The sequence below is a fragment of the Semicossyphus pulcher genome, unplaced genomic scaffold, assembly GCF_022749685.1.
Source record: "Semicossyphus pulcher isolate SPU_LCO1_2020_fin unplaced genomic scaffold, fSemPul1.0.p SCAF_15, whole genome shotgun sequence".
Taxonomy (NCBI): domain Eukaryota; kingdom Metazoa; phylum Chordata; class Actinopteri; order Labriformes; family Labridae; genus Semicossyphus; species Semicossyphus pulcher.
In genome coordinates, this window is record NW_027211659.1 from 933,090 (window position 1) to 946,919 (window position 13,830).

The 13,830-nt window shown below is 41.0% G+C and overlaps 1 protein-coding gene across 1 annotated transcript in view; it reads right to left on the reverse strand.

The window, feature by feature from the left end:
- Positions 1-236: 236 nt before the first annotated feature.
- plcl1 (phospholipase C like 1) overlaps positions 237-13,830 on the reverse strand; it is an 81,522-nt gene continuing 67,928 nt past the window's right edge. Inside the window, exons 9-12 of the mRNA XM_069662876.1 lie at positions 10,851-11,054; positions 8,818-8,893; positions 7,482-7,591; positions 237-7,007 (exon numbers count right to left, since the gene is read on the reverse strand). Of these exons, the coding sequence (XP_069518977.1) occupies positions 6,801-7,007; positions 7,482-7,591; positions 8,818-8,893; positions 10,851-11,054 (597 nt within the window). The 3' untranslated portion in view covers positions 237-6,800. The remainder of the gene's footprint in view (positions 7,008-7,481; positions 7,592-8,817; positions 8,894-10,850; positions 11,055-13,830) is intronic.

Sequence of the window (13,830 nt, forward strand, 5' to 3'; positions counted from 1 at the left end):
AATGCTCTTGTTACCAGATTAAGTCCTGCTTTGAAAATGTTCTTTAAGTAATAGGAAAATGTGCTTTTTAAAAAAGTAAAGTACTCCTATTATTGATTAAATTATTCACAAATACTCATGTTTTAATGAAGAAGCAGGATTCTACTAGCCCTGTGAGTGTAACAGGAAAGAAACATCACATATACCCACAATAAACGATAAAGTTGAGGCAAAAAAAAAAAAGAATTTGGTCAGGAAAAGATAACTTTATTTAGTCTGGAATACATACTCTTGTTATATTTGATTACTTGTCAGATAGAAAACACAGTAGCTTTTCAAAATAAAAGCAAGGTCCATTTATTAATTATATTTATTTATGGTTTTTAAAACACACTTCAATAAATATTTTTCTTCTTTTGGTCTTTTTTTGTTCTATTATACAAAAACATACAGTGAGTGTAAGAACAGTTGAGGGTACAAACACTGGATTAAAGGTTAGCGGGCCAACACAGACACTGCAGATGCCACGGGTTATACAGAACCTAAAATACCTTTTACACGTTTCCAAGTGTTTTACACGACGTTGTCCACATCACTATGACAGTTAGAAACAACTCTCCAATTATTCAAATTAATGTTAAGCGCTATTTGACCACTGGTCTGCAAAGATAGGTAGCATCACACACTGAAGAGCACAGAGAAGGCTAGCTGGAGGTTAAGACACGTGGGTAACAGAGATACAGAAACACCCCAAAGTAACACTCAATCTGTCTAAAACTCTCATCCTTCAAAATAAAACTGTATCAAAGATAGAGACATACTGTAAAACTGTTTCACTTTTAAGGGTGTAAAGGGACGCAGAGAAGTCCACACTTCAGGCATCAGGGTGCAGCATTGGGTTACAAATGATACACTGAACATTGTAGTAAAGCACTGTAGTAAGGGGGGCGACCACTTTGGAGTCCTAGGAGTGCCATAAAAAAGAAAAAAGAAATATAAAAAGGAAATAAATATAATAATAATTAAGAAATTTTAAAATGTGGAAAATATGCAGAGACATAAATAAAATAATAAATAATGGCAAAAGATTTTCATGTTTATTAGGTTATGGTTATTAGGTTAATTTATTCCTGTATAAACCTTAAAATGAATTTACTTTTATGCATACAATAGAACAATTCATCTTTTCACTATAAACTGTTTTTATTGTGTTGTCTATGTAGTTTTCATATTATTTCCTCTTAGTTTTGCTATTCTTTAAATGGCTGTCTTCCTGCCTACGTTTTTAATTAGATAATATATAATACAAAAAATAATTTATGTGTAACAGAATAAAAGAAATCTATAAAATTCATATAGGAATTTATCCATAAGGACATAAATCAACAAATACATGTGAAAATAAATGTAAAAAAAATCTACGTAACATTTGTTTATATCATCTTTTGTTTGTTTTTCCCCCACATACTTAGTTACTTGTTTATTATTTAATTCATGTACTTCCGCAATCATTCAATTTCCTAACTATTCTTTTTTTTTTTTCCTCTTTCTACCTCCACATTTGTTGTCTTATTCTTTTTTTTTTAATCTTTCTTTGGCACTCTTATGACTCCATAGCCCACAGTGCCTTTAGCAGAGGTAAACATATTATCAGGTCTCTAATAAGCAGGGACGAGTGTGTGTGAGAGGCATGTTCAGGAGGAGAAAATGCTTTGTAGGTTAAACCCTATTTTTTTTATGTTTCACTTTGAGGTGTTGAAACTTGCTCAAGAGTAGTGATCCATGAAAGTGAACATCATACTAAGTTTTTGTCTGAGGGAAGAGACATTATCGTTGTTTGCTAATACAAAGGAAGCCTGCATCACTTGAGGCAGGCAAATATGTACAGGAGAGTTGTGCTTTCTGTAGCAGCAGGGACATCACCAGAGCGCTCTGTAAATACAGTAAACCTTAATCAATTATCCTGAGAATGAGGTTAAACTTAACTAGAAAAGATCTGATTACTGAAAGCCGACTCCTGATGTTCACCTGCAAACCTCCACAGGTACAGAAAGCGTCGTCTTATGTTTGACCCAGTTTTATCGGCAGGTAAACCGGGACACAGAAAGATAATACTGTGGTTTGTTTTACTGCAGCTGATGCATCATTAATGCTCAGAGATACTCCCTGCAGGTAAACAGATCTCTGACAGAGGGTACGGAGTCACAGGAGGGCCATAAAAAAAATCTGTTAAAGAATAAGAAAATTAATTTGGGAAATATAAAGAGGAATAATTTAAAAAATATATATGTAAATTTAAAATGTCAAAATCATTTTTTTCCCACATATATTTGTTTATTAATTTCTGTAAATTTTAATTTTTCCAAAATAAAGTTTTAATGTGTATTTATTTACATTTTACACAAATAAATTAGTCTATATTTATATATATATATTGTTGTTATTGTTTTTATTTATTTAATTTAAATATTTGTTTTTATATAATGTCATTAAAAGCTTTGGCAGGAAGTCCCACCCATAGCCATTTGATTGACAGCTCTTCCCTTAAAGGAGTAGCAAAAGGGAAAGGAATAAGAAAACTAAATGAGACCAATTATACTATTATAAACCTTAAATATATATATTTTAAAACATTTATTAATAGATACATAAATAAATGAACAAATAAACATGAAAATAAATGAAAATTTGTTATTTATTTTATGTTTTTGGCATCTAATTATTCATTTATCTATTCCACATTTTTCATCTTCAAATGTATTATTCTTTTATTCCTTTTTATATTTCCGTATTTATTTTCTTATTCTTTTACAGATATATTCTTTTTTATGGCTCCATACGAGGACGCCTCCTCTAAAGTCCGGTGTCTTGTTCGGTTGATTTAAGCAGAAACATGGTAAAATGTTTGGCAATGAACCAGTTTGCTTCATCAGGTGAGAAATCAGGGCACCATGGTATCATGACAGACACAAGCACACCAGCAAATACACACATCCCGGGGCTCCCTGTGAGTCAGGTGGTATAAATAGAACAAAACAGCAGGTGCTGCCACTCCGTCTACTGCTCACGGGCAATTATAAAGCTCTGCAGGTGAGCCCAACAAACACACCTGCAACTAAACTTAATACAATATCACTCCCTCTCTTCTTCTGCTTTGACCTTTGCTCTCCCTTCAGTATATGTCGTCTTATTTTCTTAGACACACAAACAAACACTGCCGTGGAAAATGTTATTAGGTCACCCTCCTCCTGCGGCTGTGACTCAGCTGCACACCTGGAGCCTCCGGAAGAGCAGCATGAACATCAGGATGCAGAAAAGTGAAGGTATGATGAGTGTTAAAGCAAGAGAGAAATGTGAAGATAAATAAAAGGCAATAAAAACTAAAACATGGGGTGTCATTCAGAACATACAGTAGTCCTGCACAAGCACTTAGGAGGGTCAAACAGGTGAGTGGAGCTCAGTGTCGTCCCCGTGTTTCAGTGTTTCTCATCAACATACTGTCTGCTGTAAAATGCCACCTGCCGCGCTAACCGACAGGTGAACTGGTACAATGTTTAGCTGTCATCCTCGTCCATCCTCCTCCCTGCCTCATTCAAAGGGCAGAGGAAACATTCAACATGTCTGCTGTTCCAGAAATCTGCACGTTGCTTTGTTCAAAGAGTTTTCACTGTCGGCTGCAGCTGGAGATACATTTGTTCAAATCCACGGTTCAAAAATACTTTGATCATTTAAACCTTTTAAACTACGGGAGAGCATTAGGGCCAAATAAAGACAAAAATTAAAGGATGTTTTTTTTTCTTTTGCATTTGCAGAATGAAGTTGAACTTTAAGAATTAGTGCCAGATAAGAGAGAATAATTCAGAGGAAGATTTTAGCACTTTTTGAATGCTAAAATATAATATTTCTTATTTCTTACATCTGCTACTAATACTGAAAGTTTGTACTGACTCCCAACATTTCAACTTAACCTTCATTAACCCTTTTTTATTTATTATTCTCAACCTTTTTAATTTATTCTCAATATGCAAAAATAAGTCTTTAAGTTCAACTTCATTTTAAAAATGAAAAATACATTTTCAAAAGAGGTCGATCATCATCTCTTTTGTTTGTCTTTTGCACTAAAACTCTTCCGTATCGAACGCACCTGCCTTTACTACGACATCAGTCACATGAAAACCTTTATGGAAACATTCTCATTTAAAGGAGCAGTGTGTAAGAATTAAAGGCATTGACAACATCTCTCAACTTCCTTTTCAAGCGTGTTGGAAACCACGTGTGAACAGCTCAAGAGCCAGTGTTTGGTTTGACCTTCATGGGCTACCTTAGAACATGGCGGACTCTGAGAAGAGGACGCGCTCCCTCTGTAAACATAAAAGTCTCATTCTAAGGTTATAAAAACATAATTATTATTATCAGGTGATTTACACAAATGAAAATGGAGATTAGATTCACTTTCTGCCGACAACTCTGCCTTTAGATCCCCTGATCTTACCAAAGACTGTATATAAGTAGTGGACGTAGCCTTGGGGTCTGATGAGTGACACCAGTGCAGAAGTGCCTTAAACCTGCGTTCACTCTAACGGCCACTGTCTGCAAAAATAAATCTATGAGAAAATGGTCCTCCTTCTCTCCCGATTTATTCCCTCAGCATCATTTTCCTAATGAGTTTATTGTCTCAGTTTCTGGTTTCAAGTCTTCTTTAACACAGCATGATGTTCATTTAGAGTCACAGAGACCATAAAGCAGGGGAGGGTTTAAGGCGGGGCTACCTGTGATTGACAAGCCATTACAATGGCAACATAAGTGTGCTGTTGTACTTAAAGACCCTCTGAGGAGTCGTCTGCGCATTTCTAGGTAATAACATTTAGCTTAAGCCTGTTTTTGCCAGCCAAATTACATCACAGATTGTTAATTTTGGATGCGCCTTGCTGACCAAGCTAGCACTAAAGTTAGCCGATAACTTAGTGTTTGCTAACTCCTCCTTCCTCTCCAGCTCTACCCTCCAAATATGGTCACTTCTGGCTAAAAAAAAACAAGATGGCGACGGTCAAAATGCCAAACCCAGTGGCTTATTCCACTTCTTATCTACAGTCTTTGGATTTTACACACTGGACCTTTAAACTGGAAGATTTAATCCTTCAACTTATTTTGTCATAAAGCCTGAAAATCACCGACATCGGAGAAAACCATTTTGTTCATCAGAGGATTCAAGGAGGTAAATTTAACCTTGTTAGCTTAGTCTTGTGTGTTGCTTAGCATCACTTTAGTCAAGTTTGGTTGAGACGCAGCATTTTACAAAATACAAGAATATGAGTACAAAAGCTGAGTTAAAAGAACAGGTGTTTCCCTGCGTTAAGAAATAACACACAGTTACACTCAAAGGCCTAAAGGAACGCCATCACTGACAACAGGTACGCACAACTACGAGCCGTGATCAGTAGCACCTGCCAGACGCCATTTTTGTAATTTTTTTAACACATTTATAATCACTGAGCTAAAAAGTTCAGTCAGTACACAATCTTGTAACTTCCCACTATTATTATTGCTACATCAATACAGTGTACTTCATCCAGGATCTGTCCTCCGTACACACACACAAAAACACACATGTACACACTCCCAGCGCCCCACATGTCGGTGTAGTGAGGAGGGTAATACGATCCACACATGTACTACAACACACCTGGAGTACTACAGTATCAACACACACGTCCGTAACTTCTCCAATTACCTCTCAGCTACACCTCCATCCTCGTGTTTCAGACGTCCCCGCTCCGAGCGAACATGGCGGGCTCAAAGGCCATCAGCTGGGGATAACAAGACCCTCTACATGTGTGTGTGTGCTTCTGCAGGGTATTGCACACTTATGATGAAAGGTGTGTGTGCTCAGAGTTGCAAGGGGATCTTTCTGTACTCTGGTTAAAGTTTAGAAAGTGGAATAATCCCCGTGTCCCTCTCACGGGTCCTTGTGAATGAGTTTTCTCAGAGTTCAGGGACCACATCAGAGAATAATGTTATCAAGCACTGCATGTTTTTGATGTAAAATCCTGCAAAAGTCATATTTCATTGAGAAAATATACTTCCGAAAACAAAAGTTAAGACACAATGAAACTTTTATGATATTTTAAGATGTGTTACAGGACAAATGTCGGCGTCGTGGATTAGTTACTCCCTCCGCCTGGCTGTTTTTTGTGGAGCACATCCTGTCAATAAATCTCTTATTGCATATTTCCCCTCTTCTATTTGCAACGCTGTGAACACACACACACACACACACACACACACACACACAGGTCGTCTTGTGGTCTTCCCAAAGGACGAGCTGAAACGAGGCGAGGAAAAACTCTCCATCCCCTCTGTCTGCATTTTAAACCTCTGAAATGAAACGCCAACAGGACCATAAACATCGGCTTTACGACGGCCCCGTTGTCACAAATTATTCTTTGATTTGCTCTCTAATGAGGGGAAACCTGCAGAGTTACAATGTTCAAACATTTTCTCTGTGAAAAAAAAAGCAGGAGCCGTCACAAGTCCAAGGACCCGCGTGGTTTGTCTCTTCGACATTCAGAAAAAGCCTCTCTGCAGGCCGACCTTCAGTGATTAATTGTTGAACTCCCGTAAGGCGTGAACAGATATACTGCTGCGGTCTAGACTCGTCTAGACTTTTACTGCACTGGATAAAGGGATGAACTGCTCCGTCTCCTGAGGTGCTTTTCACACCTGCACGTTTTTCCTCGCTCTAGTATCTCCCCCATCCTTGTTAATGACTCCGTCCGCTCCCTGTCCCTCTTTGGCAGCACGCTGGACCCGGGCCGGGGGTGTCAGATGCGTCCGTTTCCGTGTGTGCTGCTCCTCCGGCCGGACAGAGGATGGGAGGAGTAGTGCAGCTCGGCGGTGGAGAAGGTGGAGGACGAGGAGTTGGAGGAAGAGGAGGAGGAGGTGAGTCCGCAGGCTTCACATGCCAGAGCCAGCTGCCTCAGAGCGTCCAGAGAGTCCATCTTAGCTCCTCGTAACAGATCGCTCTGACCCTGCAGCACACAGACAATGACTTTCAAATAAAGGACATTATTCTTATATTAGACTTATGTTTTGAAGCGTATTGTTCTTGTGCTGGGTACCAGGATGTGCTTAGCAGGAGGCTAAGGAGGTCCAACATCCACTTTCCTATCCGCTCCGTTTTAGATTTCCACCAGATATCAAACTTTTTACGGCTTTTTTACTATTTTACTTTACAAGCTTACAAACAATATGTCATTGAAGAAGATGAAATAAATGAAAGAAGGAGGGAAAAACTAAGTAAATAAGACCAAAAAGAAGAAGAAGAAAAATGCACATTCCTCTATAAATCTCATGGTTATCCACTGAACACACACAGACGTGTGATGCACAAAGACCTGGGATCAGACACATAAATATCAACTGTAATAAATATTTCATTTCCAAACAGGAACCCCAGATTTGTCTCCTGTCCATGTGGGTACCAGACGTGTCACCATGAGTACCTTGAGCACGGTGATGTTCCAGGTGAAACTCTCCACAGCTTTACATTGCTTGCGTCCCTTCAGGCCCTCCTTCTCCCCGAGCCGAGAGAGCTCTTCATGGAAGTCCATCCCTGAAAAGCACACGCCGGAGCGACAGAGGTGTGTGTGGGCATCAACAAGTCAAACAGCTGAAGTGTAACTGTCACATGTCAGGGTGATGTGCTCGGATTGTTTTTGTGACAAACACAAAATGTCTGGGGGCGAGAGTCGAAAACTTGTCATGTCGGGTTGGTGTCAGAAAACTGGATTTACATATTTACAAAAGCAAACTATCATCGCTGGTGACATTTACACTGACAGCTAAAGGTCAGGAGTCGTTTAAGGTAACAAGAGGCTCTAAAAATACTCTCACTTGGCTTCTCTATGTAAAGGCTTGTTGCACAGCGATCATGCTGCAGCATTTCACCTGAAAATGTTCAGGAAATCTAAAATTAAAGCAAATTATTTATGTTAAAACAAACATATTTATGTTTGTTTTAAGGTGTTAACCTCTCCTTATTATTGTGGGATCGAAGCAGGAAGTCCACCTAAGGATGAGGTCAGAGTGGATTGATGAACAGGGACATTTGAACCCTCCTAAAGTGAATGGTAACCGTCTCCAAATGTTCTTATATTTACTACAAACGTACAGAGGCTACGGTCCTCGACGGGGCAGCCCCGCGATCGACTCCCACCCTCGGCCCTTTGCAGCGTGTCATCACTCTCTTCTCCCCTGTTTCCAACACTATCCACTGTCCTCTCTCTCTTTCAAAAAATGCATAACAATAAATAAATAAATAAATAAATGTTTCTCTAACAATCTTTGTCTCCTGTGGACAGACAGGACGTCAGGAGGGGCTGCAAGCCAAACTGTCGCTAATGACGTTAGCTTGTTTTTTTGGGTAGGATCCCTTCAGAGATCCCGCCCCCTGGACCTAACAAGAACAAGTAGTTCTGGTGCCTGAACACAATCAAAGTGTTGTGAAACATTCACATTGGTTTGTTCCACATATGTGTCTGGTCTGCCTGTTGCTCGTACTCTCCAATAGTCATTTATGTCGCTTGCATGTCATTAATTAAGCTATTTCATCGTTTAGGAATGAAGGCGGGTTAGTTGGGACGAGTTAGAAATCTTTGAGCGTTAGAACTAACAGGAAGTGGCGTATCTTCTCTTCTTAAGTTGTTTACAGACTGATTCTTGGAGGAATCAAACCAAAATTTTGTGATTTTTTGGGGTTTGCACATTTCCACCACTGCAGCCTTTTTCCCTCAGTTAATGCAGCCTTTCCTCCATCGCTCTCCATCCTGAGCTCCTCACCTTCTCTCTGCACCTGAGCGATCCTCTCCTGAACAGCATCAGCGTTCTCGATCAGCTGTTTCTGGGCGGAAATCATCTGCAGGAGACAGGAAGAAAGGTTGTTCAATTTAACACGGTGCGACCATAGAGTTCATTGTTCATAATTTGCCTGTTTGTTCTAAAGGCTTGCATTTGCACGTGTTCTTGTTAATGTGCTTTTATTGTGATTTTTGGTTTTGATGCAGCATTTGCGTTGATCCAAGACAAGTCTCTCTCCTGGGGGACAACAAAGTAACCTTAAAGAATCTGTGAAAAGAAACTGAAGGAGGAAAAGAACAGAAGAAAGACGACAGGGCAGCGGAAAAGATGGAGAGAGAGAGAGAGAGGGAGAGAGGGGAGGGCGAGTGTGCGATGATGACTAAGCCTGAGGAGGTGTGATGTACGACTGGAGATCACACTGACTGCGGCTTCATGACACTGACCTGCTGGTTTCACATTTCCTGGTTCCACACTGAAACGTCGTCAGCTGACTGACACGAACACAGAGTGATGTTTGAAACACACACACATCTGAGGTGTGTGTAGGTGTCAAATCTGAGCGCTGACACAGGTGGGAGAGCGTCGTCCTGATCTGACGCAAGAGGAGAAGCAGTAGGAGGAGGCACAGCTGGTAGTCATTGTGTGTGTTGTGTGTGTGTGTGTGTTTGTGAGGAGTGTGGGTTTCCTGAATGTCACATCAGAGTGTCTTTCTGCATATTTAATGCCTGAGGACAATATATCTGCGTGTGTGTGCACACTCAGTAAACGGTGTTATGTCTCACATCACAACACTTAAAAGTTCCAGAAGACTTTGTGATGGAGTAAAACTGATCCAACGTGAGAAACACAGTATGCTAAAGCAGCTAGCATCTGGCTAAACTTAGCTAATGAATTTGTGTGTTGTGTTAATAACCCAGGTGTGGAGTTGAGTTAAAATGAGTTAAAAAGAGGATAAAGATAAAGATGGCCGACACGTCTCCACCTTCTCTAGTTGTACAAAAATGAAGCCTAAATCCCCCCGTAGCAGGTGCTGTCATCTTGCTCCTCTGTATCCAGAGGGTGTGCAGTAGAGATCGGCTGGTGGAGTCGCACTATTGGTGCCCCTTCCTCTCCCCGAAACACACCTTTACCTTGCGGCCTTGGCGTGTTGGAGCCCTCAGGTGGGCTCAGTCTGCAGCAGAACAGCTTCTTGTGTCGGTCTGAAGCAGATATTCACGCTGATGGAAAGTTCACTGACTGTAGTGTTAGTGTTAGTTACGTCTCCTCTCGCCGTTCCTCCTCTACTCTGCTACTCGGGAACAGAACGCTGCAGGGGCCCCATTGGTCAACAGAGCTGTCAATCATGAGGCCACGTCCCCTTTTTACAGCATCAAATAACTAATTAAAAGTAAACTTGTGAGGAAAAAGAACACTGGGACATAAATCAGCATGATAAGAACTAACTATAATGACAGAAACCATGTTTGAGAAAAATGTATTTGACGTATATTTTGATTTTATAGTTTGACTCATGTCCCATCTGTTAACATGGAGGAGGCGGGCTTTATGAGCTATACTGCAGCCAGTCAGCAGGGGGCGACAGAGAGGGTTTGGCTCCTTTATAGGGAGCTGTCATGTCGGCCATCTTTTAATACAATCTATGGTGTGCACGCATAATGTCATTTTATGATTATGTGAGAACAACTCCACGTTAGTGCTTCTTGTACCTGTCTTGTCCATGCCAGGTGGTGCAGAGGAGTAATCTTAATCAGTCTCAGAAAATATCGCTAAGTCATCGTAAATTATTGTTGGTTTTGGTCTTTTCACAAAGTTTGTTTACAACAACAAAACTTGAGAATAATGGCAGCCATATAAAATCTGTGTATGGCAGAGAGAAGTTACTTTCTTTTAAAAGGTTGGACCGCTTGTTCCTCTTTTGACTTGTTGATATTTTTCCTAAAATATCAGCTGCATCTCAACACTTCAGACACATGTAAGAAAACTGTGTGCATGCCCTCCTCCTTCCTCTCACTCACCGTGTCGTAGGCAGCAAGCAGTTTGCGCGTCGGCTCCGAGAGGTTGACCAGAGCCTCCAGACACGGGTACCCCTCCTTCAGCACCATGCTGGCCCCCATCGTGCCCTCGGGGCTCTGCAGCCTCGTGGCCAGGCTCTGGATGCACTGCTTCAGTTTGGCCACCGTGGGGAGCCCACACTGCTCTTTGAAGCTGGCGGTGGTGCTCTGGAGAAGGATGTGAATGGAAAACACACAGAGGGAGAGATGAGGAGGAGGAGGAGGAGGAGGAGGAGGAGGAGAGGGAAAATATTAGATCAGATGAATGGTTCAAGCTGCAAAATTAAGCTGGAATAAAGGTCAGAACCCTGACACACCCTGCACACACATGTCCTCCAGCGTCTCTCTTGTGAATTAAATCACTGTGGCAGACATCGCTGCTTTTAATCCAGTAACATCAGCCTTATTTTAAGTGCGTCTGGCAAAAAAAAAACAACATGGCGAACATGTGGAACAGAAGAATATGTTTTTAAGCTGCTGCAGGCGTATCGGGATGCACAAGTGTTTCTGTTAGCAGCTCAGACGGGAACAAAGTAATAAAACAGGACGGTGTCAGGACGGAGAAAAGGACATTTTTGGGTCAATTCATAATAAAAAGTGTATCTGTGAACATGAAAGCACTGAATGGGAACCTCTGCTGGCTAACCCAACGCAATTTGCCACCTGGCTGAGCTCCAACTGGACCAGAGATTATCACGCCTCACCTGTGTGGAGGTGTGAGTGTATTTGTGTGCGTGTGCAATAGAGGCATGTGAATAATAAGTGACTGTGGCAGATGAGGCCACAGCTGGACGCATGGCAGAGAGACAGAGAGGAGGAGGAGGGTTCAAGTCGGAGTGAAAGGACAATGAGATTGGAGCGGACAGATTAAAAGCCGCTTGTGAGTGTGTGTGTTTGTGTGTGAGTGTGTGTGTTTGTGTGTGAGTGTGTGTGTTTGTGTGTGTGTGTGTGTGTGTGTGTGTGTGTGTGTGTGTGTGTGTGTGCCTGTGATTGGAGGGATTGTTTCAGGGTTGATGTGATACAGACATGATAAGGATTTACCGCCTGATAGAGATGTTGATACCGTTTATTACTGAGGAGGCTGTAAAAGCACTGAGGGAGGCGTTTCAAACGAACGAGCCGGACTGTTTTAGGACAATAAGAGCGTTACAGGATTTGTGCAACAGTGTCATCATGTATCTGATTTTTTAGGTCACCAAAAACAGAGATGCCCTGAGGGTTATTTAATCCTTAATCCATAAAACTACATGGCCAAAACTACATTGCATCTGATCATTAGGCCCAGTTAATATTGTCCCTTTTATACTGTGAACATTTGCGCACACCATCCACCTTGTTTTTAACAGCTGGTTGCATTTTTGAACAGATATTTTTTCCTTCATCATTTGAGCTTTTATTTTCTCTGTGCTGTTTTAAGCCTGTGTGTTTATTTATCAGCAAACTAATGACACAACTTTCCTGAAACTTGGTGGAAAGGTGGAGCTCGAGCCACAGAAAGAATCAAGTTTTAAACTGGATCCGGTTCCAGCTGCAGATCTGACACACAAAACAACCATAACGAGCGGATCCAACTCACAGACAGGTAAAAATAGAGGATCTGACTCACAAAAAGTGACAAAAAGCTTAGCCTAGCATCATCTGCAGTTAGCATGGCTATCTCCAACAACACACCAACCGCCAACGCTAAAGCTAACTGATAAACACAGTGGGGACATGCTGTCTCTGTTTCTGGGTGAACCCCATGAAACCTCCCACACATTTGTTTTCACCCTTGGATGGAAGCTAACCAACCAGGAAGCTAAAATGATATGCTAGTTGGATCAATAACTAAAAACAAAACTCTTAAACCAAACTGTCCTTTAACATGGCTGTTACATTGCTGGAAAAAGACGTTCAATTTAAACATACTGATAGAAATACACCTGTTTACACCTGCTTCCAGTCTTGATGCTAAGCTAGGCTAACTCGATCTTGAAACCAGCCCTATACTTTACACATAGTCATGAGAGTGGTGCCAATCTTCTATTCAACTCTTCTTTTCAACTCTCCTAAAGAAAGTAAATAAACTTCATACCAAAAATGTCTTTGAAACATGCTTCCCTACCAGTCTGGGATTTGCTACCTTTCTGCCACAAGAGTAAAGGTGAGTTCCGGCACTGATGTTACAGTTCATCCTGTTGGATGGGATTGAGATCAGGATTCAGATCCGGTTTCGAACCAATTCAATTCTTCTAAACTAAACTGTGAAACCATTTCTTCATGGTGCTGGCTTTGGGTATGAGGAAGTAAAGGGCACAAGTGTCCAAACACTTTTGGCTCTTGGAGATAATTTCTGTTTCTAAAAACAGAAATAAGGAGAAAGAGGATCCTGCCTCCATTGCCCACGCTTACATTGTTTTTATTCAGTGATAAGCTGGTGGGTGCTGTGCGACCAGGTTCTATTTTTACTGGTATTTATAGATGCTTTATAATCCTCCTCCACTCTTCTTACTGACTCTTCCTTTGTCGCCTCCTCCTCCTCTCTTCCTTCTCTCTCATCCTCCTCCTCTTTCTTATTCGCTCTACTAAGAGGACCCAGAGAGTCTTGATTCAGCAGCGTCATGTCAGTTACTCAAACCCAAACATCTCATCAACAAAGCCAAAAAAATCCTGTGCGACTCAAAAAGCAGAGTGAGACCTGAAAATAGAGACTGGGTTACACTAATGACAGAGAATGTGAGTTATTGACAGCCAGCCTGCAGTGAGCAGTGAAGCATCAGCTCAGCTGTTTGCTTTCATTAAAACAGAGAACGTGTTGTAGAAGATTTTTTGTCTTTGGATGAATAAAACTTAAAATTTGTTACAGTGTTTTAACTCTCATCATAAATTATTGTTTGTCTGTACCACAGGTGCATTTTTGGTTCCAGGCGTGAACCATACAGTGTGTCATTAACGACTCCTTTAT